The sequence below is a fragment of the Pteropus medius genome, unplaced genomic scaffold, assembly GCF_902729225.1.
Source record: "Pteropus medius unplaced genomic scaffold, Ma_sr-lr_union100, whole genome shotgun sequence".
Lineage (NCBI taxonomy): Eukaryota > Metazoa > Chordata > Mammalia > Chiroptera > Pteropodidae > Pteropus > Pteropus medius.
In genome coordinates, this window is record NW_024349800.1 from 54,462,931 (window position 1) to 54,489,815 (window position 26,885).

Consider the following 26,885-nt stretch of genomic DNA (forward strand, 5'->3'; position numbering starts at 1 on the left):
TTTCTGGATGGTGACAATAGAGCATTAAACCAATGGTAGAATCCTTCTAAAGCTTGAGGCCTTGTGTCATTGAACAGGTCACATGCCCATGAAACTACCCTGCTCATGGGGATATCGGGAGCATTAAATGAGACAATGTATGGAAAGTGCTTTAGTGCTTGCATACTGTAAGCACTAAATAAATAATCACTATGTTATAAACATGACTTTTAGTTAGGACTCTTAGTTGTAACAGAAACTCACTTCATCTAGCTTAAGCAAAAAGCAGAATTTATTATAAGGATCCAGGCATGTGTTACAGAATCCAAGGGTAGAGGCAGCCAGCAAGGTGCGGAAGAAACCAGAAGAGAAACGTCGTCAGGACTCTCTTTCTCTTTCTCAACTTCCACTCTTCTCTATAGGTTCCCTGTCCACTTGGTGGGACAAGTTGGCCCAGAGATCCCAGGTTCAAGAGACTTCCCAGGGGGAGGCTGGGGTCTCTCAGTCCCAATTCTGAATTCTGAGGGAGGGTCTCTGATAGCTCTACCTATTTTCACCTGGATTAAACAACTGTATATAAATTCTGCTATTCTCAGCCCAATGGGAGGAGAAAGCATGTAAAATATGTCCATCCCAGCGTCTCCCATATTTACTTGATCGTGGGACATTTCTTAAAGTAATATCTATTAGCATTGAGCAGAACACACTTAGGAAATGCAGGTGTGCGTAACAGGAAGCAATGGAATGGTTGAAGAAAAGGCATGAGTGCCAGGAATCAGATTTCCATTTTAGATGGCAGTGATCAGAACTAACCTGAGGGAGTAAGACTGAATACAGGAAGGCCAAGTAAGAGCCTGCTACAGAAATCCAGACCTGGGAAGCAGAGTAAAAGAATGTCTTTGGAAATATTCAGGAAAGAAAAATCTGCAAGTTGCCTATATAGGGAGAGAATTATAAGAGAAAAGAGACAAGGATAGTTCAAAGTCTACTTTGGGGAAATTGAAAAAGTGGCGGCGCTACAAACTATTGAAATAATGCGAAAGTTCGGGGTGAGGAACAGGTTCAGTTTTTAACATGTTTGGTGCCAGGAAGAACATTCAAGTGGAAATATCTAATAATTCGAAATTAAGGCTAGAGGTAAAAGCTTGAGGTAGATTCCAATGTCATATGTTTTTTGGTAATTATTAAAAACGGAAGAACTCATGCATTCAACATGTGATTATTAAACACTATACTATAGCCCAGGTACCAGAAAACACGGTATGGGCAAAACGGAAGTGGTCCCTGTAGGCCCTCACGGAGGTTACAGTCACCCAGGAAGATGAAGCAAAGGTATTACAAGACACGCTTTATGTTCCCAAATACAGAATGTCAGGAGAGCCAGGAGCTGTGCAAACCATGGAAAACAAGTTGGATACAGTGCCGCTTTACAGTTGGGGGTCAGGGAGAGGCCACCTTAAGTTGAGTCTCAAGCCTGGAATTGCCACCACCAAAGCCACTGAGCCTGGCCAGGCCTGCAGCAAGGCTTGGAGTCTTCAACTGCTAAGGGGAGTGTGCCTGGCGAGGGTGGGCTGTGAGTGATGAGAATCAGCCACTAACGACCTCAGCTTCCTTTGTATTAATCCAGGCCACCTACTGCAGCCAGCAATTTGCTGAGCTGGCTCCACTTGCCCAGGAGGCAACGACTAGAATGACAGTTGAGGGGTTCACATTTCTACCCAAGATGCGTCTCCATCGTCTTGCTGCGGGGAGAGGGTAAGGGGGAAACCTAAAGGCCTGGATTACTGCCAGCACCCCGGAAGCAGAAGACGAGCAGTAGTACATCGCGCTGGGGGCAAACAATGAGCTACCCGGGAGGAAGAGGAGAGGAAGCTAATTCGGAAGTCGAGGCCCCACGCGGGAAGACAGCTGAGCCCAGCATTCAGAAGCACCACGCCTGCGCCGCCCAAGTCCGGCGCGCGTTCCCGTCGGTGGCGGCCGCCAAGCCCAGAACCAGGGGCGAGCCCGCAAGGTGAGGGCGGGGGAGCGCACGCCGCAGGCACGAACGAGACGCGCGAGCGCAGAGAGCGTACGCACGCGCAGAGCTTCTGCCGGCCGGCGCCGGCAGCGCGGGAGAAGCGTCGGAAGCCACTGAGAGGAGCCGCACCTCGGTGAGTGTTCCCCCTACCCTCCCCCTTCTCCCGGAGTGCATTGCGCGCGCCCGGTGGGCGGGGGGAGGGGAGGGGAGGCAGCGGCGGCAGCCATGTTGTTGTTGAGTCTCTGTGTCTCACCCTCGGTACTTCGGTGGTTCGGAGGAGGAGGGGGAGGAGAAGGAGGAGGTGGGGTGGGGGGGAGGGAGGTAGGTGGAGAAAGAAGACATTGCCGCCACCGAAGGCGGAGGAGGGGAGGACGTCCACGAGCGACGCCGCCGTGTGCCCAACGGTCGGTGTCCCCGGCTGAGGCAGCGCGGCCGCAGCAGCCCCGTAAGTCAGTCCGCGCTTGCTCCCTCTCCCCGTGCTCTGGCGGCGCAGGGGCTGGCTCCCCGGGCTTTGTGTGTCGGCCTCGGCTGGAGCAGCCCGCGGGTGGGAGGCGGACGGGGCCCGCGGGGTGCCTGGGATGGCTGCGGCCTGGGGCCCGCTCGCACAATGCAGGGGGAGGGGTGCCGGAAGGGGGTGTGCGCCGGGCGCAGGGGGATCTCGGCTTTCGCGCTTCCTTCCTTCCCCCCACACCGCAGCCTCGCGGCGCTGGGGGCAGCGAGGGGACCACCGCGCTCTTTGGTTTCGGCGCGCTTGGGGTTAGAGACCGAGCTGTCGGTCCGCCTGGCTCTTGGATTCGGAAAGGGGGGAGAGGCTGGGTGGGTCCAGAGACGCGTGCGAGTTGGAAGTGGGCGAAGAGGAAGGAGTGGGTTTATGAAAACAAGCGTGGGAATTGTCGAGGGCCCGAGTGTGTCCAGGACAAGCTTGCGGTAGACAGGTGTGGGTATGAAACAAACAGCGACTTGGGTTCGACTTGTTAGGTGCCATTAGTGAAGAATGTTGTGTTTTTGTTATTGGAACAGTTTCGCTTCTTAAAAATATGTAAATTAAAGCCGTAGAAAAGAGTAGAGGCTGCACACATTTTCGCCAAAATTCGGTGTCTGGATTGGGCCACATTTGGGGGAAACATTGTTTAAAGTTTACTGCCCAAACACGCTTGTAAAAGTTAGTGCTACTTCTGAGAACATAGCTAGGGAAAACCCACATTCTTAACTTAGTTTTTCAATCTAACATATTTAAACTTTCGGGGGCGGGGGGGTAGTATTGCGGACATATTAGGTGTAATAAGATAATCCTGTTAGTTAAAATCAGGAATTAGTACTTTGTAAGATTTTTAAAACTGGCGAGAGGTTTTTTTTTTTAACTAAGGTTTTTAGGAAAGCTTTATTTAGAAAAATGCTTTTAAATGTTTAAGAGAAAAGTAATGTCTGTAACGATATTGCATTTCAAGAAGACAGTTTTAATAAAGGGAGTTACCTAAGCATTTCAAAGCTTGTTTACTGCTTAAAAAGCTTGTTTACCGCTAAGATTCGTGTTTAATGGATGACCACACCATGTGACCCTGGAGTATTCGAAGATGGTTTAAGGAAATCTAGATAGGAATGCTGTTAAAAATAAAGAAATATTTTTAATTGGCTGAGTTTCTGTTTTTAGTTTTTCGAGATCCTGCCTTTAAAAAATTATTCGCTTTATCTGCATGGTCATCATAAGTAGTTCTTGGGCATTTTTCCTACTGCAGGAATGTCTTTAAAAGTCTAATTTTTGACGAAGTTAAGTTATTTAGAACTGTCTTGGTGTCCTTGAGGGCGGTTTTTGTGCTCAGAAAAAGTTTACTTTTAATTTTAAAAGTTATATATCAGAATCCTGGTTTTTAAGCTTTCAAGTTTAGTATTTTTTAAGCTCAGTTTTCTTATTTGTACAAGTCTAGCTATTTTATTTTCGAGTTTGGTTTGCTCTTAAACATTTTCAAACAAGAACTATGTTTAATTTTAATACACGGTTTTTTTAATTTGTCTGAGTCCAGAGTTCTCTTAAATGTTCCAATGTTTAGTAAGGTTTCAACTTTTTAAAATAAGTCTAAATTAATTACTGCCATATTTAAGTTGGACTTACAAGGTTGTCATTTTTAATAAGCCACGTTTTTTAATGCATTACAAGTATATAAACCAAATAATGTAGTCTTAACACTTACTAATATTAGGATTTGGGGTCTCTTAAATCTTCTATACTTGTTTATAAATCTTTCAAAGAGAATTTGTCTTCCTGTGTAGGTACTTATCCTAGCTGGCAGAAGTAATTATGATCAGAGATTTGGGCCAGGTATGAATCCAAAGCCAATCTTCTCAATGACCAGACTCTCCTTTTTATAGATACTGACAGGCTCTTAATAATTTTTAGTTTGGTTCCTGTCTCCTGAACTGAAGTCTACATACTCCTTAATTCAAAGAGCTTTAAACTTGCTGGGTTTAGATAGTAAAGATAGTAAAGTTTTCTGTATTTTTTAGTTTTTATCTTAAGATGTGGATATTTTAAACATTTGCACGTTTGTATCTCATGACTTTACCTAGCTGGCCTTCACAGTTTGAGGCCGTTTTACTGACAGATATAATTAAGATAAAAATTGTACTTCTAACTGGGTAAATTGGTTTGTGACATGTTAGCTAGATTTCTTGCTGCTTTTAAGAAGGCATAAAAATAGTCTTACTTGCTATTATTTTCCTACCTCCTTACTCTTCCTTTTGATGAATTTCTAAGAGGAACTGATCAAGTGTGGCTTAGCCCCTTTCTTCTTTTTCTCTTTGGGAGTCTGCGCCCTGCAGAAAGCACTTTGTTCTGCTTCTTCATGAGGCCACCAGAGACTATACTCCTTTCTGGAGGAGAACTGTAGTTGTCTGGTGCTACCTGTGACTGGGTTAGGATAATTATGGGGTGTGGTATTAGGAAGCTCAGTTAGCCTAGGTCTAAATTATGCTTTCCAGCGTAGCTTTATCAGTAATAAAGGTGTTTGTATTGCCATCAGTCTAGTTCCTGTGTCTCTCACTTCTAAATGCTGATGTGGGAAAAGAGTTTCCTTAAACCCTATCACTTAGATGCTCATATTTTAATAGTGAATTTTGTTTAGCAATATAAACAGAAAATTTAAACGAAATTTCATTTAAAATTTATTTATTGCTTTCGTAGTGGAGAAAGTGAATTTACTGAGAAATATTCTGAAGCTTTTCCAGTGAAACACTGTAGCATTTAAACATAGATGGGTGCACGATAAATGCTTTTCTCAGTTTCAGTAGCGGTATGTTGAGAGACATAAGGTTAATATATTTTTTCCTTAAGGTGACGTTTTTCTTCCAGTAATTCAAAAGATCTAACTTCTTTATAAATGAAAAATTGAAGACTTGCCTAATTAAACACAAGTGTCACCTACCAGAGAGTCATTTTAATTTTTAATGAAATTGGAAATTTTTGTCTTTTGAGGACCTTTTTTTTTTTTTTAAATGAAAAGTGTTATTTGACCCTTACCTGGCTTTTTATATTAAGTACTTTAAAGGATTAAAAAGAGTAGGTTAGTCAAGCATGTTGGCAAAGTTAGTTTCTTTAATATATTCCACCTCGGCAAATTTACCCACTGTAATCTCATCTGTTTTCAGTCCACATATAACAGATTTTCATCTAACTTCTTATTATCTTACTATCCTCATGGAGAGAGAAAGGATTTTAGAGTATTGGAAAACATCCAAATCTGTATACCTTCTGTGCATATCCCAGGATTTCACTGTGGCTGCCAAGTAGAAAAAAATGGGGAAGAAGTGTGGAAGAAGGGAGGAGTGGTAGTTGGAGTGTCAGAATACTTTGATTGAATGCAAACGGGACCAAAAAAAAAAAAAGGTCATCACCTACCCAGGGCAAAATGTATATTTGAACTACAAAAACCTCTAAAAATCTGTTTCCTGGAAGGGATTTGGTGAAATTGACTATAAAATGGCACTACAAAACCACTTACCCAACACCTATCTAGAATAAAACCGCTAGTGGCTGCCAAAAGTACAAAAATGGTGTGTGTGTTTGGGGGGTGAGGGTGGGGGGATATTTTTTTCTTATTCCATAAAAAAAAACAAATATGTTGAGAACCTAGTTCGAGGATAGATCTTTGTGATTTCTATTGTAGTGGACATCTTATGTCAAGAGTAGCAAGTTCTAGATCTTGTGGTGGTCTCTGATTTTAGGCACTTTCCGAAAGACTTCTCAGTGATTGGTGGGAGATAGTCTTAACTATGAAAGATGTAACTGGTTTTATTCATTCAGACATTAAAGAAGGTAAATGAGTGGTAGAGGCAGGATGACTTGACCCTAAGTATAGGCTTTGCTAGGCAGTCAAATGAGGCAAATTGTAGGGAAAAATATGGAATGTATTGTGTGATTTTGTTTAATACCAAAAGGAATTATATATAAAGAGCTACTCATGTCTTCCATTTCAGTGACTAGGTCATTTATTAACATCTACGTCGTATTTTATCAGCACTTTCAGCATGATTAAATGCAAAACATTAAGTTTTTTTTAAATCGTAAAGCCTGGATATTTAAAACCCAATTCAACATAAACAGAATTAAGCTTTGAGGTTTAGAGAGGATGATAGCTCCAAGTTTTGCCTACAGATGTTTTCTTGGATCATGTTGCAGTTGAAGTTTTCATCCAAAGTAAAGCCTCTCTAAATTATGTGGCTCCCACACTAGCAAAAATAGGAGAACTCTAGGCTCTTGCCAAAGATAAAATTGTTTGCTAATATTTATGTTTGATTGAGAAGGTATTTATGGAGTTAATATTTGATGAACATTCAATCTATTTGTTGCTGTGGATATTTAAATTGTATCCTTTCAGCAAGCTGAACTACCAGAAACTTGCACATTTTTTTGAGGTTTGCAGGCCAGACTGTCCAAAGATGTTGGTGCTAAGTTATCCCTTGTTTTTAGGGAGTTTATAGTCAAGTGGAGAGGAAATGATTAAACTTGTGATTAAAGTGCAGTACACTAAGTGCCACCGTGGTGCTGCATGGTGCTGCGTGGATTCACATAGGTGGACACTGCAGGGGTCAGGAAAAGCTTTCCAGAAGAGGTAAAGTCGAGTCTAAAAAGACTTAGAGAAGTTAATTTAGACAAGAGATGGGTGGAAAGGCATTCAGCCAGAGGGATTAGTATGTGTAGTGACTGATGGGGAGAATGGCAGAGCTTAAAGTGGAGGTAGGGAGAATAGAAGAGATAAGACTGGAGAGATAGGTGGGCGCGCCACCAGATTGAAGGGCTTTATCTAATTTGGACAATCCTGAAAAACTTTGGAAATCCAAGATTATGATTTAGGAAGATTTAGACAATATTATCCTGGAACCTTTATAGAATTACTGTGGAATTGTTTTCCCTGACTTTCCTTGAAAGACTGACTATAAAAAATGAGATTATGAAACCTTGCATCTGTTAAGAGAATGTCATTGAAGATATTTTCTTATAACTCTGTGTCCTCTGTAATACTCCATATTAAGAAATTTCTTTTAAAGCTTAGTACTAGAAATGAGGTTGCTTCCAAGGAATTGGTATGATACTTTTCTATGGATAATGAGAATTTTATGTAATTTACTGTATACCTTTTATCTTTGTATCGTCAGAAATTAAACTGAGAGTATACTTACTATTTTTGTTGTTCAATATTTGCTTCATTATTTTCCAAAGATTAGTTTTGTTTATTGTGTGTATTCCCTATGAGATAGTGTGCCTTCTTCCAAAATTTTTTACTTAAATTAAGAGTAAATTTCATTTAAATTGTACTCAAGAATATACCACAGACTCTTTTTGGGGTATATAACTCTACTCCTTTCTTATTTTTTTAATTAAAATTATTGGGATGATATTATCGGTTAATAAAATCAAGTAAGTCTTAAGTGTACAATTCAACAACACATCATATATATATTGCATTGTGTGTTCACCACCCAAGGTAAATTTCCTTCCATCTCCAGATATTTGACCCCTTTTACCCTTATCTAACTCCCCTCGCCCCAAAATCTTAATGTATTTTATCCCTGGTGGTTAAACCTTCTGGGCACCAGAGTTGGCTTCCTTTAGTAATTCATCTTTTTTATTCACATTGCTGTTAGGAATGAAACAGCATAGAACTGGAGTAGGGTGGCTTCTGTTGGGATTTTCTGAATTCATATCAGCAGTAGTCTTGGGTGGTAGAAGTAACGAATGGCAATTTTTTTTAAACCAGTTCACCTTTTTTTCCTAACTTGTCAGAGAATACTTAGAAATCAGAGAAGAATTTTGTGAAATACTGTGAAAGCTAGAAATGATGTAAGTCATGTTTTGTCACAGCATACTGTCAAATGTTAAGGATCTTAAATGATTTGGTTGGCTCCATATTTTTTTTACACTTTGATGAATATATCAAAGAGTAGGGCAGAACTTAGATGAAATGGTTAGAAAACTAAGTGATATTGGCACAGTGCAGTTCCTTTAAATCAGGTAATGAGAGAATATTTAGATCTACAAATTATCTTTTTTAAGACCCAAAGTGTCATGAAGGTGTCGCTAGAGATATTTACTATAGTAGATATTGGGTATACGTGTAGATGCCTTTATATTGCCTTAAAAACCCTTAGAAGTTCACAAAAGTGAATATTTCTCTTTAAAATGATGCCTAGGTTATAAGTCATGATATATAGCTTATATATAGGTATATTTGTAAAATATTTGCATTATGCCATACATAAGGCCATTGATTTCCAATCTAATTTGACTCTAAAACTATATAAATGTGTTTAGTGATTTTTAACACATATTTTGTTTTTTTAATTCCCATTCCCCACCCCCTCCACTTTGGCAACCATCACCTTGTCCTCTCTATCTATGGGTCTGTTTTCTGTTTTGTTTCCTTTTATTAATTTATTTTGGCTTTTTAGATTTCACATGCAGGTGAAATAATATGGTATTTGTCTTTCTCTGACTTATTTCACTTAGCATAATACCCTCTAGGTCCATCCATATTGTCTCAAATGGCAAGATTTCGTTCTTTTTTTCCACTTACAGTTGATGTACAATATTATATTAGTTTCAGTTGTACAGCAGATTTCATTCTTTTTTATTGCTGAATAATGTTCTAGTGTGTATATATCTATCACACCTTTACCCATTCATTTAACATTTTAAATATTTAAAAAATATTCAGAATAAAGCACTATAAAATGTAAAATAAAAGTCATGCATGCTTTTTCCCCCAGATGCGACCACTATTAACACTTAAGTGTCACTCTTGATTTTTTCCATATATGCGTATACCAGTATGTTCGTATCCTGTTTTTTCAAAAATGGGATGATAGAAACAGACTGTCTCTCACCTTGCCATTTTACTTCCTATATGCATAACTACTTCCACCTCATGTTTTTTAATGGGTGCATAGCTGATAATTTTATCAGTTTTTCTCTTACAGTATCTTTCTTTTTGGTCCCCTCCCTCATTACCATTAATATTTTATTGAACAGTAGCATAACTAGAACAGTTTGCTGAGTTGTGTTAAATGTTTTTTCTATCCTTATTCTGATTTACAGAAATTTTAAAGTCTAATGGTCATGTCATAGTGTTATTAATGCATTGAGAAATGTCAATTAAATGCCATGGAATTAAGAAAGAGATTACTTGGGGTAGGTTTCAGTGAAGAAAGTGGCCTTTGAGCTAAACTTGGTGGGATTGTAGGATTTGCACATGAAGAGATAAATGGTAAAAGCTAGAGAAGAGCTTTTAGAGAGTTGTATAATTAACATACCAACTGAGTTGCTAGTTTATGCTTGGTCGGTATGGAAAATAGCTTGAAGCTTTTTCAGTCTTGCAAGTATGGATAGTATTGAATCCTCTGCCATTTCAATAGCTTTGGCTATTAGGGTAGGGAAATTGGCCACAGTTTCTTTATCTGTAAAGTGAGAATACAATACCTACTTTGCTCGATTGTATTGACTTAAATATTATGTACCTAGTATGATCTCAGGCATAAAATTGAGTGTTCAATAAATTCTCTTGTTCTCTTTGGGGAGTGTTACCTAATAAAAATAGTTCAAAGAAGTTTGGGTTCACTCGGAAAACAGTTTCTAGGGAAAAATTTTCGTATACTACTTATCAAAAATAATGATTAGGTAATAAGTGACATTAAGTTTATACAATAGCTTGGACCCTAAGTCAGTTAAACTTGAGAGTAATCCGGATCCTCTACAATCTGCAGTTTATAAATATTTTGTTGTTTTTTGTTTGCTTGTTTTTTAAATATTTGTCCAAATTCTACCTCTCCTTCAAGGCCCAACTTAAATAACTGTGGCTTCACATGGTCTTCTGTTATATTGTTTGTAAGAAATGTTTATACCCATATTTTACTTTTTTTTTTTTTAACTACCTACAGCACCTGGTATTCCTAGGTGGTCTCCCATCCAAGTACTAACCAGGCCCGACCCTGCTTAGTTTCCAAGATCAGGCATGTGGAGGGTAGCATTGCTGTAGACTATATTTTACTTTTTAAAGTAGTATTTCAAAGCAAATCCCAGACAACATGCTAGTTGAAGCATACATTCTCTTACTGATAGGACTTATTAGAAAATACAATCCTTTTGCTATTATCACAGCTAATAAAATTCCTTAATATTATCTGATACCCATTCTGTATTTAGATTTCCCTGATTTTCTCAAAAAATGTCATTTTTAAAGTTGGTTTCTTAGAACGAGGATTCAAGCTAGGTTTACACAGTATTTTGACATTTAAGCCTCTTAGTTTATATAATAATAGTCTTCCTCCTCTGCTCTCTGAAAATTTCGTGCCATAGATGCCTTAGTGAAACCAGATGATTATGTTTTTCTTTTTCTCCATATTCTGGATTAGACAGTTACTTTCTTTTGTCATCTGTTCATATTGATCTTCTCTCTCTCATATTTCTGATTAACCAGTATTATTTAGTTCTAACAGCTTTATTAGGTAGATTGAAGTTTAGTGTGGTGTTTTGTTTAGTCAATAATTCTTCATAAGTGAGCATCTATTTAATGTTACATTACATCATGTAGCAGATAATGTCTGCTTAGTCCACTTTTAGGATGATGGCATAGCAAGTAACAAAATCACACTAATTTGGAAATACTGCTTTTGGGGGGCTCATTTTGTAATATATCTTTGACATTTCACATGTGTCTTTGACTCATCAGAGCAGAGCCACTTTGCGTTATCTAAGTTTATAAAAGCATGTCATCGTCATTACCACCTAAAGTTATTTCATCTGCCTCTCTCAGGTAATATCCAAAAGCATACAAAACTGGCATTGATTGAGGTTGTTTAGTGTGCAGATAGTCTCTAAGCAGTATTTTGTTTTTCAAAATAAGGAATTTTCCTAAGCGGTGTTTTATTTCTCAAAAAAATCAATTGAGAAAATGACTTGTAATACAAGAGACGTTGTAATGACTCAAATATATATGGTGATTCTCCTTTCAGAGAATTTTAAGGAAAAAATCTTACATTAGATTTGTATATGTGTAAGTATATGTGTATTTATCCTATTTTGCTTACTCGAGAATATTTCTGTGAGATTTATCCTCAAAGCTAAAGCATTCTTGCACAGAAATGTTTGGTAAGTTTTTATTTAATATCTAAGTGCTGGTACTGAAATAATCTAATTTCTAACCTTAGAAGATTTGAGCTAGAGTCTTTGAAGATTTTCAGTTTCTGGGAGTCTTTATACAGACAACACTTATTTTTGCCAAATTTCATTCAAAACTTCAAACTTGACGTTTCCTAAACATAGTCAAATCAGTAATACTGTTCTTTATGCTAGTAAAACCAAACATACATAATTCCCCTGTGAAGTACATGGATAAACAAGTAGCACATATCAAAAATTAATGTGGATTTTGGCTCAACCATTAGCTAATTGACTTGTCTAACACGACTGGAAAAAGTATATGATTCAATTTGTGCCCCCAGAAAAATAACAAATTAGTAGGTGTTGATGGTGATTAGTAGAAACTTCTAATATAACTTAAATCTGAGTTTAGCTTTACCTTTGTCATATGAATAAGAAAAGGCATTGCTAAACAAATATATTTCGGTGGCAGATTTGCAAAAGTGATTTAGTATGCTGAGGAGACTGAGGTATTCCTAAGGACTTTAGCGTCTTTTTGTTTGCAATGGATACCACTAATGCTCAATGTGATTATGTTTCTTAAAAACAGTACAAGGAGGATGACTACCAGAAATATTTTGTAAGCAACTTAAGTTACTCTTCGTGAGTACTGACTTATGTGAATTAAATTTTCATGTAATTTTGTTTCTGTAATTGATGCAGAAGATAGTAACAGCCCCATGATATTAGAGGACTAATTGGTAGAAGTAGTGCCAATGGAAAGTTGCTCTAAGTCATTTTATATTGATAAGTGTCTAGCAGTACAAAAAGTCTAAAAGTCATATTCATTGTCTTTCTATTAAAATGAGCATCACATTTTAATATATATGAAGGCATTTATAGTTATTCTCCAGGTATTGGTTGATTTCATGATCCGAAGTTACATTTCATAAAATATAATTTTTTTTCTCATTCAGTATTTAGCATTTAGGTGGCTGAGACAATTCCTAGCCCCCTAGACCCCTGAGTTTAATTTCTACTATGGCCTTAAAATAAAACTAATTATAATACGAAAATGTGATTAGTGTCATATGGTGGTAGAAAGTGCTTCGATACCATTTATTGTACCTCTAAATGAGATTCCCCCTTATTTTTCATGATAGGCATATGGTGAGGGGGGAATTGGATCGGATGCTGAGAAAAATTAGTATTCTTAATGATATAAATATACTTCTTAATGCATATTCTTGGTTCTTCATACAAACAGAAACCTTTTGTATTATACATTAGTATATATGAAAACTCACAGAACTTAACCAAGTTGTTATTTGATGTGCTTTATATTTTTCTCACATAATAAAGTAATAATGCTGTTTACAGGAAAATTAGCTACTTCAAGCATACTTTAGAGATATTTTGGGTTTATTTCCAGACCACCACAATGAAGCAAATACCGCATAAAGCGAGTAGTAATCATTTTGTTGGTACAGGGATTTGCCTTTAGTTTGCTAAAAAAATAAAAAATAAAAAATACAACATCTGTGAAACGTGATAAAGAGAAGTGCAAAAAAAAAATGAAGTATGCCTGTACTGTTAGATTTTTTTTAATTGAAGAAATGATTTAATTTTCCCCCCATCTACTGTACTGTTAGATTTAGACTTAATATAATACTGTTCTTTTGCTAGGAAACAATCATAACCTCAAAAACTAACTTTTTAATTCAATTTTACATCAAGATTACACGGGATCTATGGCCAAGATCCCGTGTAATCTTGATGTAAAATTGAATTAAAAAGTTAGTTTTTGAGGTTATGGTGTATCTTCTATATTAGCAAATTCTAATTGCTTTTTTAAAGAATAATATTGGAGATTTTGGCTCAGTAACATAGACAAAAAAATTGAAGATAGGCTCTACACCTCAAGCAGTACTATGTACTATAATTCCTGGATACGTTTTTTTCAAGTAAACATAGTCAATTCAATATTATATAACTGGTTGCTAGGTATTCTGTTGCTTGTTAAAAGATTGTTGTTTTCCTTCCCTAAGATCTATAGTTGTTAAGGTAAAGTTGCTAAATTCACATCCAGATTCTTATATTTCCCTCGCCATCAGATACCAATATTTGTAGCGGTGTAAGATACAGCAAATTGGCATTTCACGTAAATTTTATAGTCCCACTTGGTGGCATATGTGCTGACCCTGCCCCTTTGGCTTTATTATTGCTAATATGGAGGTTATTGCAAGAGAGTCGAAACAGTGTTTATTTACTTTCTGTCCCATTGTCTTGCCCACTTTTCCTCCATTCTCTTCCTTATTATGTTTGAAATAAATGGTAATACCCTAAACTAGGAGGCTGAGTTTGAATCTTGTGTCAGATATTTTTTTTTTGTTTTAAAGTCTTTTCCCTGTAACCTACTTGGTTATTTAAAGAAAATAATAAAATCACCTCCATTTGAATATAAATCTGAAATCCCTAGTCATGATTTTAAAAATACACATGTAAATAGTATTTAAAAAAAAATTGAAAGCAAAGCCCTGATGCTTTTGATTTGCTCGTATTCGAAAAAGTGGTTTATCTGCATTTGAGTGAGTTTGTTCGTTTGTTCGTTTGGCGGAGCAGTCAAAAGTGCAAATGCACTAGAGCAGAGGTCAGCAAACTGGCCTACAGGCCGGACCTGGCCCACCACTCGTTTTGTTTTTGCTTTTCCCCTTTTGACGGGACGTATTTTTTGGCCCACTGTCTAGGATTGGTTTTTGGATTTTTAAATGATTGGAGGGGGGTGGGGTGGAATCAAAAGAGGAATAATAATTTCGTGACACATGAAAAATATATGCAGTTCAAATTTTGCTGTTGATAAATAGAGTTTTATTAGGACACATCTGCACTCATTCATTTCACTATCGTCTGTGGCTGCCTTTGTGCTCAAAAGGCATGGTTGGTAAGCTGCAACAAAGATTCTCAAAGCTGAAAATGAAAACGTTTACCGTCTGCCTCTTTACAGAAAGAGTTTGTTGACCCCTGCACTGGGGCATGATCACCACAAACATAAGAATTGATCCACAGAGCTAAGAGACTTTGCATTTATCCGGAGGTTCTTTAACTTAGGACCTCATCTATTTGGACAACAGATAAAAACCTGGAAGTAAGCAGAAGGCTTCGGTAAAGTTCCAGTGCTTTATTCTTGAGAAAATTTCTTGTCTATACTGTTTTTTTTCTTTCTTAATAAAAATCTTCCTCTTACTCATAGATTATACAGATTTGTTGTAGAAAGGTAATAAGATACAGATAAATAGATGGGAAAAATTGGTGTACTCTGATCACTTAAGGACTTTGGTTTATTTCCTTTCAATCTTTCTTAACATTGCTGTATAAACTTTTTCTTATTACAAACTCAGATATTTCCCTGTAATCCACTTTAATAGCTATATGGTACTCCATTTTATAAACAGGTTGTATCATTTAACTCTTGTGGGACCGACCATTAAGCAGTTTCTAATTTCAGGATTTGCAAACAATGCTAATACAAACATCTTTGTACATAAAGCTTTTTTTATATTTAGGTTTTAATCTTAGGATTGATTCCCAAAGTTGGTGAGACTGGTTCAAGAGATATGTGCATCTATATATATGATGCCAAATTGCTTTCCTAAGAAAGGATTCTAACTTTAGAATATGTTTTTGTTTTTGTTAAAGGTAGTTAGTTTCTGTCTTAGAGACTGTTTACTCTTACAAGTCTACCATACTTGGATATCTGAGACTATAGATTACTGCACATTAAAAGCAATCAAATTATAAAGGTTAGAAGTGGTACCATGATGATCCAGCCAGATGATATTTAACCTGACAGCAAGGCTGGGAACTGAAATACTAACAAAAGCAGACATGAGAGAGAAACACTGAGTCCCACAAGAGCTTCCAAAAGTATCCGTTCTTTCAGGAGTAGTCTGTAATGATGCTCTTAATGATAACTGGTTTTGGGTGAGTACTTTTAATTAATAGCTCACAAAGCACTTTTGGATACATTGTCTCATCGACAAGAGATAAGTAAATTAAGATTTAGGGGATAGACAACTTGCAAAAGTCAAACTGTCAACTTATATTCTGAATCTAAATCACATACTATTTCTACTCTACCTCATTGTCATATGTAAAATCTGTCCATTATGCTTTCTTTAGGATAGCAGAGTAATAATCAATTTTTTGAGCCATTTTCATCCTAAATAATAAAACCATTGTAATTTTGGCTTTAATAGAACATTTAATAAGGACAGTCTGTTCTTGGGATACAGATAAGATGTTCCATGGAAGATTACTTTTTTAAAAGACTAACTGGTACGCTGAGCCCAAACTTTAGGGGTTAATATCATTTAATGTATGTTTACAAATTGAATTAAGAAGTCAAAATTATGTGGATATATTGTCAAGCTGGTAGGATTTAAATTTGTAGCATTCTTAAGAAATTAGAAAGTTGTATAAATATTAGATGATTTCCAGTAACAGGTTAGCAATATCTTGAAGCTTGCAGATGGTTGGCCATTAGACTTGGGAAACAGTGCTTGGAAGAAATTGAGGCTGTAATGGAGTGGGAGGTCTAGAAAATAAAAGGGCTATAAAATATAAAGTTTAAGAGACAGTGAGGTCGGAAATGGAAATTTAAGAAAAGAATGTGAAGGGCATAGAGTCTAGGGCAACATGAAATCCTATGAAGTGCTTATAGAATAATGAATGGATTTTGTCCAAATTTAGAGATTTTAAAAGAATCATTTAGAAATCGAAGATGGTTAAAACAGACTGTACCAAGACGTTATTATGAATTTTGCCATATTAAGGTGGAGAACTGTGTGTGACTACAAAGTGGTAGGACACATTTGGACCAAGATTCCTTTTTTAATCTTTATTATTGGAAGGGGGGTATATAAATTTTCAAAATATATGTATATAAAAGAATTATATGTATGTGTTGTGTGATGAAAAAAAATATTTTGGTCTCAAACTGGGTTTTGCTTTAAAATCCAAAGTGTCGTGATGGTATGGCTAAAGATATTTATTATAGTAGGTATGTAAAGTGAATATGCATGTAAAGTGGTTCATCTACATTTGTTACAAAACCCAAGATAGTGTTGAAATTTTTGCTTTAAATGGGCATACGTATTTTGAAGAAATTAGGAGGAAAAAATAGTCCTTTGTACTTATGCACATACTTCCATTTTTGGTGCTCTTCATTCCTTCCTGATGATCTGCGTTTCCATCTGGTATCATTTCCCTTTAGCCTGAAGAATTTTTTTAAAGCATTTCTTGAGGTGGAAGTCTGTTGTAATGAATTTTCTTTTTATCTAAAAATGTCTTTCAGCCTTTATTCTTGAAGGATATTTCCACCAGATGATATTCTAGTTTGGCATTTTTCTTTTTAGTACTCTGGTTCCTTATATTCTGGTTTCTGTTGTTTCTAGTGAGAAGTCAGTGGCCATTCATACGATTTCCCCCCCTTTATGTAATGTTGGTTTTCCTCTGGCTATTTTCATGATTTTCTTTTTAACTTTGGTTTTCAGCATTTTTTTATGATGTGTGTGGGTATGAGCTTTTTTTTTTTTTTTTTTTTTTCCTGTTTAGCTTGCCTGGGGTTCACTAATTGTTTTGAATCTGTAAATTTTGCTTTCATCAAATTTGAGAGATTTCTGGTTGTTGTTTCTTCAAATTTTTCCATCCCATTCTCTCTCCTTTTTTTTTTTCTTCAGATTGGAAATCTCAATCTGTCTTCACATTCACTGATCTTTTATCACCAATCTGCTAAGTGCATCCAGTGAAAATTTTTTAAATATATTTTTCTGTTTTAGAATTTCATTGTTATTTTTATAGTTTTACTTTGCTGAAATTTTGTATTTTTTCATTCATTTGGAGCACGTGTTTTCTTCCATCTTTGAGCAATGATAGTAGCTGTTTTAAGGTCTTTGTTAATTCTGACTTCTCGGTTGTTTTGGGATTAGTCTTTATTAGTTGAGTTTTCCTGTTTCTATATATGTCTAATAATTTTGGATTGTGTTCTAGACTTTACATTGCAGATACTCTTCTGTAATATTCCCATGGAGAATATTGGGGTTTTGGTTTGTTTGTTCATTTGTTCATTTGTTTGTTTGTTTGTATTCATAGGACTCAAACTCTAAATTCCTGTGACTTCTGTGGTGGGTCAGCAGCTAACATTTTGCCTAGTTCTTGTAGCCTTCATTTGGGCTGCTTGGAGTCTCCCACACATGTATAGTTAAGGGATTGTCTAAAAATCTGAGCAGAATTTGGTTGCCTACTTTTTGAGCCTTCCTGCTCAGTTTCCAGCAGCTCTGCCTGTACCAAATTCTTGTCTTTTGGTTCTTAAAGCTTTCTCTATAGGAATTTTGGCACCTCACATTCACCCCCAGGCTTGTCTTTAGCCAAAAAACTCATTAAAAAATCTCACTCTGTGGCAGTCTTTTCCTTTAAGTGTAGACTATACTCATTTGTTTTTTAGTTTTCCATTGCCTTCAGATTTTTGTTTATTCGTTTTATTTCTGTTTGTTTTGTCCAGTTTATCATTATCTGCTGAGAGTTTGGTCTGATAGCAGCTAGTCCAATTTCCGGGAAGTATATCAGACTCATTTAAACTCTTTGAAAACAGTGACTATATTTTACTTCAATTTTTTTCTCTACAAAATCTTACACATTGAAGATGCCCAGTAAAAGCTTACTGAATTAATGAAAGGATGAATGAAAGTTCACTCTGAGAACTGTTAATCCTGCTTTTCTAGCAAGTTAGGAGAAAAGAATAGCTTATTTGCTCTTCATATATCTTTGACATGGTATATGTTCAGCTATTTTGCTCAATTTTTAATTGGGTTCTTTTTTTTTTTTTTTAAGAGTTTTTAATATATTTGAGATACAAGTGTTGTATTGGATATGTAGCTTGTAGATATTTTTCTCCTAATCTGTGTTTTGTCTTTTCATTCTCTTATTAGCGTGTTTTTTTGTTTGTTTTGTTTTGTAGAGCATGATTTTATTGAAGTCAAATGTTTAGACATCAGTTGTTTTTTTTATGGACTCACAGTCATTCAGCTCAGTTTTTCTAGAAGTTTTGTGTGTTAGGTGTTACATTTAGGTATATAATCCATTTTTATTTCATTTTTATATTAAGGTATAAAGTATGTGTTTAGATTCATTTTTTTGCATATGGACATCCAGTTGTTCAAGTACTATTTGATAAAAAGATTGAAGAACTTTTCTTAATATCTAACTTTTGAATTCTTATGTACCCAGTACAGTGTGTTTTATGTTATCTAATTTAATTTTTACAAGTCATGAGGCAGCTGCTGCCATTATATTCCCATGAGGTTACTTAGCCCGTTACAGAACTACTAGCTGCTAGAACTATATAATTTGGATCCCATACCGTCCCCTTGTAAACCACATTTAGAATTTGGAGCTTTATCTTTAAGTCAAGGATTAAATATGGCAGTCACATAATCAGACTACAATTCTAAAAGGTGACTAACAATTTGGAGATTAGCATGGGAAGACTGGAGAGGATTACAGTATTTTAGGAAGGGATAATGACGGTCTGAACAGCCAGATAGCTGGAAAATGGATATATTTAAATGAGGTAGAAGGTTGATTTTATTGATTGGATATTAGTGTAAGAAAGGAAAGAATTAAGTTAGAAGTGGGGAAGAAAGAGGTAATGTCACAATTTCCTGTGGTACCTCCAGAGATGGGAGGAAGAAGATAATTGGATATTTTGAAGAGGTGAGAGATTTGGTTTATAAATACAAATATGGGGCTGAGGGCCCTAAGTATATACATATACTTCTCAAAGCAATGCAAGTGGATGATGGCTCAGGACAAAGGGTAGAGAAGAGAGAACCTCGAATAGAAGAATACTAAGGGAACACTAACATTTAAGAGTTGAGACAATGAAGAGTCCGTGAAGAAGCCTGAGAAGAAACAACTTAGACACATAGGAAAGTAGAAAAGAAGAATTATCATAAGGGACAAAGTAGCAACAGAGAACAGTGTGTCAGGAAGGGAGAAGTGCTTTGTAATGTCAAAATATTATGGAGTTTTAGAGAAAACTGACGGGGGAAAATAATAGGATTATTGTAAGGCACAAGACTTAGAAGGCTGTGAATTTGCTTCCGGCTTGAATAGTTTTCTCCAGCAATACTTAACACTAGGAGGCAAAGGGCCTTCTGACTCCAGAACACATTGTCACATGGAAGATAAAAAGCAATTTAAACTGTTAGAAATGGAAAAATAGAAGTATATGCTTTAGTTTTAGTTTGAGGAGAAGAGAAAAGAATTATTCTTAAACCTCAATATAATTACAGCTGATTAATTTATATGTTGCTTTGAGGTGGCCCTGGATAACCACTTGAATGTTTTCATTGAAAATTTTTATCATTGGTATAAGATCTACCAATAATGAAATGCTGAGAAATTTGAAAAATCTTAACTGAAAGAAGTAATGCAAAATAATAAGCTTGTAGTAGGAATTACATTTTTTTTTTTTTTAATGGTAACTACATTTTAGTACTTGCACTTACTTCTTTGTTCTTCTTACTTTCCATCTATTCCTTTGCTCAAGAAACTAGTAGAGTTATCTTTTGGCACACAAAGTAACCCAAGAACCCTTGGACCCTTGGAGATACACTTTTTCACAGATTTTAATGTAGACTGCTGTTATGTGTTTTATTTAGGAAAACCTGTCTTCATAGAGAAATCTATTCTTGCCCATCTCATCTCATGCTAACAGCAGTAATAGCTTCATAGTATAGTATGAAGTATAGTATAAAAATAGTCGATATGATCTATTGTTTAAATTTTTCTTCTAATTTTTGTTTTTGTTATTCAACAGGTTTGATCTGTGGATGAAATGAATCATGATTTTCAAGCTCTTGCATTAGAATCTCGGGGAATGGGAGAGGTAAATATTTATGAATACTAAGAATAGATCCCTCACTTTGATTATTGGAGCCAGAGACTTTAACCATAAATCTTGAAAATATTGGTTATGTCCTCCAAATGATGTGGGTTTTTAAAATCTCAGATTATGCAATTATGCAGTTGTGATTTTCAACTTTTTTTTTTTATATTTTAAGTGAAATTATTTGTGCCTAGTTGATTTGATTGACTTGGTTAGGTAATGTGTTATATTTTGGTAATGAATCATAATTGCTTTGCTCAGAAAAGAGCTTTTCTAGGTTCTTGTTTTCTTGTTTTATATATTTATGCTATGTTTGCTTTAGCCACACTTAATTGTTCACTATTCTCTCCCAAAAATCTCTTCTTGCTCATTGCTTAAAAACTTCTAATCTGCTGCAAGACTCTACTGGAAAAGATGCTTATCTATTGTCCCATTGCTGTTTGCGGTAGAATTATACTTCCTCATCTGACTTCTTATAGATCTTTATATATACTTTATCATATTACTGGTTACAGTTCGTTGTTTTATGTTAGTCTCAGTAGGTCAGTTGCTTTGAATAACTAGGACACTGTGGGCACTCTAAATGTTTTAATGCATTTTATCAGTCCTATTAATCTATGACTTATTGGGGCATCTCATTGACCTCAATTATATATTTTAAGGCATCAAAAATACTTAGTTTTCCATATACCTAATGAAGAGACAGTTTTAATTGATTGTAAAAATCCTTGTGGTAGCATCTTTATTTCGTCATGTTCTGTAATACTAACATAATGTGAACTTTGATAAAAGAAAATAATGATGAACAAACCTAAGATATGTAATTAATTGCTTGCTCCTGGAGATTATTTTACTTTGGTAGATAGAGACCTTTCTGAGACTCACTCCATCCAATGCTGTGCTCTTCAGATGCAGAAAAAGAGTCCAGTCACTCCTCTGGGCCACAAGAGGGCACCCTGCAGCTAGCTAACCCTCCCCTTCTCCAGAACAGCGTTTTTCAAAGAGTTTGTCATTTTCAGAGGACTGATTTAAGGGTGAGTTAAGGTGCTTAAGCATAAGTATTGCCAAAGTAAACATGTTAGTTCAGTGCATAAGGTAAAATTCTGGGCCCTAAGAAAAATTTGAGAGAGAATCATTTATTTAAACAAAGCTACAGGTTCACTGCAATGCAGTGGCTGCTTAGGCATTATTTATCCTGTGAGTGAACAAAAAGGAGCAGTTGAAAAAGGCTTTTGTTTTTCTCCTGTTGCTCATTTTCTCTGGTCTTTAGAAAGCAGAATAACATATCTTAAAAAGCAGATTTGAACTGTATTTCAGCCTAATCTGCGACAAACTTGAACTTCATGATTTTTTTTTTAAAGAGCAGTAGAGTCATACCCTTACTTTAATTCTATTTAGACTCCCCCCTTCCCCACCCCAGCACTTTACTTCCCAAGTCTACATTGTGTACATATTTACAGATTGGCTCTGTTTTCCTCCTGTTCTAAATAGTATTTGATAAATCCAAAGACATCTGTGCAGTTAAATATCATGATCAGCCAAAGTAGTTGAGAGTTTAGTTAGTTACTTGGGGGTGGAGGAGAGGGATATTTGAGGTTTTTAGAAAAAAGAGAAACTGGAATGAATAGTATGCTAAATGATCTAACCTAGGATAATGGAAATGTCAAATGCAGAGTAAAAGTGGGTAGAGTTTAGACTGCCTGCCTTTTTGGCATATAGCAGCAGGTCAGTGCTTCTGTGACCTTCATCTAGTAAAAATGTATTTTTAAATAATCTGTTACTCACTAATTAAGTTTTTTTCTTAACAGTGTACCAACTAATTCTGTTACCTTTAAGAGATAGCTAAGAAACCAGCTTAGGTTTCTGTCTCTGGGTTCTCTCTCCCACAAGCCTTTCTATCTTTCCTCATCTCACAGGCAGCAGGGAACCTTCTGGGATTTCCTTCTTTGCCTGTCTCTCTCTCACCAGTCTTCTCCTCCTTTCCTGACAGGTGAGGTTTTTTTGTTTTTGTTTTATCCCAGAATTCATTCACTTTAAAAATTAAAGCAGCCTTGAGTTTTTGGCTCTTGAGTTTCTAAAATTGCCGTGTTTATTTTTTTAATGCAACATCTTTTTTTAATGGATTGGCCTATTCTTGACTTTTTCTTTAAAAATAAAGTTTTCCTTATGTCTCAAGTTGTCGTAAATCTGTAATGTACAAAGCACTGCATTACATATAGAACTATTTTCATATGTACTGGTTTTTGTAGATTATGATAGCTTTACTGACCCATCATCATAAGGGCAGGTCTCTTCTAGTTCATCCAGAAATAGAAACAGATTCGTATTCATCCATTCATAAATTCACCCTTTCCATTTTTTTCCATAATACATTTTTGTCAAAAAGACCTACCGATCTGCATTATGTCTGTCATGTGGCTCAAAAAGGACAAAGCTAATCTATAGGTTTAACGCAACTACATTAGCAGTGTTTTTAAACTACACTGCTGAGGCTTTTATTTTATATATATACATGTTTTATTTTATATACATGTTTTATTATGTATCTTATGTAGATATATAAATATATAGAGAGAAAACTAAGTTACTATTTAGTTTTCAAGTAAGGGGAAAGAGGCTCCTACCTGAAATTCTTTAGAGAATGCAGAATTTAACTTTAAATCACAGAGTCTTTTATTTTGAGAGAATTTCCATAGCTTAGTATTATAAATAATGCTCCTTCCTTTTTTTTTTCTGATACAATAATATTTAAAGAAAATTTATGTACTAAGATCCCAGGTAGTGTGAAGTGGAAAACATTGGGTAGGGGAGTAAGATTTCCATTTTCTCTCTTAAGTTTATCAGTAGTAAGATTGACTTCTTTGAAAATTGTAATAAGAATAACCTTTTGTATGAATGACACATCTATCCAGTGCTCTAACCTCTGATTAAAAGTAGAATGGAAACCAGCTGTTTCAAATAGTGTTCAAAGAGTACTGTCTGTATAAATCCCTATCTTAATTCTGTCTTAAACTTTGTCTACTATAATGAATACCTACATTATATGATCCAAATATCATAATAATATCTTAAACTGTTTTATTTTTGTTATGTCTAATGGTGGCCTAGGACTGGAAATTTTCAGAAATATTGATGAATTACACTATAATTGAAAAGAACCATCTTATAGTAGTTAAATGTAAAGAGAATAGGCCTTAGATTTAAAGAGATATGAGTTCAAATCTTAATGCTGCTATTTACTAGCTATATTTGTAACCTTGGACAATTTATTTAACCTCTGACTGCACAAAATGTGAATGTATTGGCTAGCTGTTCTTTATAAGTAGTGGGGTCTCTCATCATCCCCTTAGGATACTCAGACTCAAAAAAAACAAGCAAACAGCTATACACAGGAATTTTGTAATGAATAACATTATGGTACTCTAAAATAATCAGCCAGTTAAATGTACTGGCCAGTGTGTTACTTGTATTTAAAAGATTCATATTTTTGGTAGTGAAGATACCTAATATTTATGTGTTTACTTTGTGCTGGATGCTGTTCTAAGCAGTTTACTTATGTTATTTCAAGTTAATTAACTGGTCCAAGACTATATAATAGTATTTGAACAACAGTTTAAATTCGTGAGTGCCTTGACCTTTTACAATACTGCTTCCCATTGGAAGTGACAACATTTAATAATGTTTGCTGGTGATATTACGGGATATTGGGAATGAAGATGATTTGGGGAAGTAGTATGATTTGAAAAAAATTAAGAAGTATTGATATGCTTTATTAACAAAAGATTAAAGTCTGGAAAGGTACCATTCTGTGGTTCTAGAGAACTACCTTGTTTCTTTTATTCTCTATAGTTATTAACATCTATGCCTATCTTTTATGAACTTTCATTATAGAGAGTTACCTTACATTCTAATTTGCCCAGACAGTTGAGATACACGTTTATTTTCATGGCATAATTATTAATAGCACCTCCTTTCTTAGAACTGTCTCAGTTTGGATATTATATTAACACTTTCATTTAAAACACGATAATGTAAACACATAGCCTTTAAATCTAATAGTGGATCATTGGAGGATGGATTTGTATGTCCACCCAATCATTTCTTAATTGGAAAGGATGACAGAGGAACCGATTAACAATAAATAGAGTTGCCTGACCTTGGTTTAGAGCTTTTGTGAATTAGGAAACTAATAAATGGTATCGAATAATGTATTCTACAGATCTTCAAGATCTCCTAGCCCTTGTTTTCTGTAATATGCTTCACCATTTCTGCTATAGTAAAAGAGTCTCCAGGGGCAAATGTCTATTTTTATTGCAGTTCCAGTGTACCATTTAATCTTTTTTTTTTTTTTTTTTTAACTATTGTATCCTGAATTGTTGTCTTTTGTTATTTAGTTGTTTTAACTTATTCTTGGTCACAAGCCAGTAGTTTCTCTAAAAGTATTTGAAATCAGTGTCTAAACTGTTATTGTAGAAAGCTATTCCTAGAATGTTGGTAAAGGCCTTTGTTAGAAGTGTTAATTTTATTAACTACTAAATTGTTTTCCTGTGCATGATAACTTAAAAATGTTTTCAAAATGAAGAGCTATTCATAGCACAGTGCTTGGCAGAAAGTAAGATTGTGCTTGACATAGCCCTCCCCCACCCCAACCCACCCCAGTTGTGCAGTTCGTGTTTTAAAGCAGTGATCTATAGCTAAATCACTACACGGAACATTATCCCAAAAGACTTTGGGATAGTCTCCTTAAAGAGATTCTGTTATTTCTGATATTTCATAAGATTAGCCACTTCTATATAAATGCCTCTGTTAAATTCTTAAATTATTTTCTTTCCTTGTTTTCTTATTTTAGTATTGAAACATTTGTCTTTATAAGGTATAGGATAAAAGCATTCTTAATTCTCTGACCATTTGTCATTTTCTTTCTGAAGTGGCTTATATATATAATATTTTTAAGGAATTAACTTGGATTTTACTGTGAATAAATGTTCAGTTACTTAAATATATCAAGTACAGTATTTTAGTATTGTGTTATCAGCTTTATTTTGTGTTTCTATATTTATATGAAACTTTTATAGTGAGATTATTTAAATGGAAGGAAAAGAGATTGTGTTTTATGGGGATCTTCGTTAGAGCAGAGTTTTGTTTAAAATGTTTATAATTTAAATACACATTATTTGCGGCCCAGGAAGATTGGAATATGCAAAAACTTCTCTTTTTAAAAAAAATAGCAGAAGTTAGTTTCCTTTAAAATTAAAAAATAAAAAAAGATAGGAACACGCCCAAATTGAATTCCCCCCTCAAAGCTACTGCTTCTGGTTTTTTTCCTGTTTTAGTCAAAAGTATTACCATTTACCTTGTTACCCCAAATTTAAAATTTTATCTTTTTTATCAACTCCCTAATTTGTATTTATTTTCTGTTGACGTTCCTGAATGTCTCTCAAATCCATTTTGTTTTTTCAGTTTTTGTGCCAGTACTGTTTTAATTCTCATCACCTTCGCCCTGTTGTTTTAATTTTCCTAAATTGATCTCCTTGCAGTTATTCTTACAACTTGAGTTGTTTTCTAAAACAAATCACTTGCCAACCCCTCCTTTCTCTTTTGCTTCAGTGTAATATGCATTTTCTTTAGCATGTCTTTAAGGTTCCTCATAATCTGACCTAGAGAGCTTTACCAGCATCGGCATTGACCTTCCTATGTCTGTTCCTCCACCTTACACCCTGTTCTACACCCTGCATTTTCTCATGTTGTGCTTTCCACTCACACTTTCAACCCCCAACACACAGAATCTTACCTCTCAGACCCAATTCAGGTTTTACTGTTTATTTTATTTTGGTCAGTTTTTTTCTGAGCTCTCTGAAAATAAGGTCACAGTGCCTTTAAGGAGGCAAACACAGATAGTGTGTAGTAATAGAAGTATATATAGGTTTAATTATGAGCACCAAAAGACTGGGCTAAGAGGGATAGATACCTTACAAATGCTTATTTAAATGCCAAATGCACATCTCAGAAAACCAGTCTATTTTTGTCAAATAAATATATCCCTAGGTCCACCTGCACTGACTGTTAAGAAAGGTAGGTAGAAGGGAGAGGACCTGGATGAGTATCAGTTGAAATTGGCCAAATGTATACTTTGAGTAATTAGTGAATGATTGTAACAACACAATTTTTATGTGCTGTGTATGTTGCAATATAGGATAGAGCACAGGGCTTTGAGATTATTTCAGAAGTATTTGAGGGCCTTTTTTATGTCTCGTCCTCCATCTGTAGCTTACTGATAGATTACTAGTACTTAGTACCTAGGAAAAGTTGTGAAG

At 35.5% G+C, this 26,885-nt stretch overlaps 1 protein-coding gene across 16 annotated transcripts in view; it reads left to right on the forward strand.

Annotated features, from left to right (window-relative positions):
- The first annotated feature begins 2,053 nt into the window (after positions 1–2,053).
- PUM2 (pumilio RNA binding family member 2) overlaps positions 2,054–26,885 on the forward strand; it is a 78,778-nt gene continuing 53,946 nt past the window's right edge. For 3 of the 16 annotated variants that reach the window (XM_039887783.1, XM_039887774.1, XM_039887769.1), the window contains exons 1-2: positions 2,195–2,441; positions 20,503–20,571. Coding sequence is in view for 13 of the 16 variants with exons in the window: in XM_039887774.1 (XP_039743708.1) it covers positions 20,521–20,571 (51 nt within the window). In the remaining 3 variants the exon portion in view is untranslated. Of the gene's footprint in view, positions 2,130–2,194; positions 2,442–20,502; positions 20,572–21,480; positions 21,606–26,885 lie in introns of those variants that run through there. The other 13 variants (XM_039887771.1, XM_039887768.1, XM_039887773.1 and 10 more) reach the window with 8 other exon arrangements.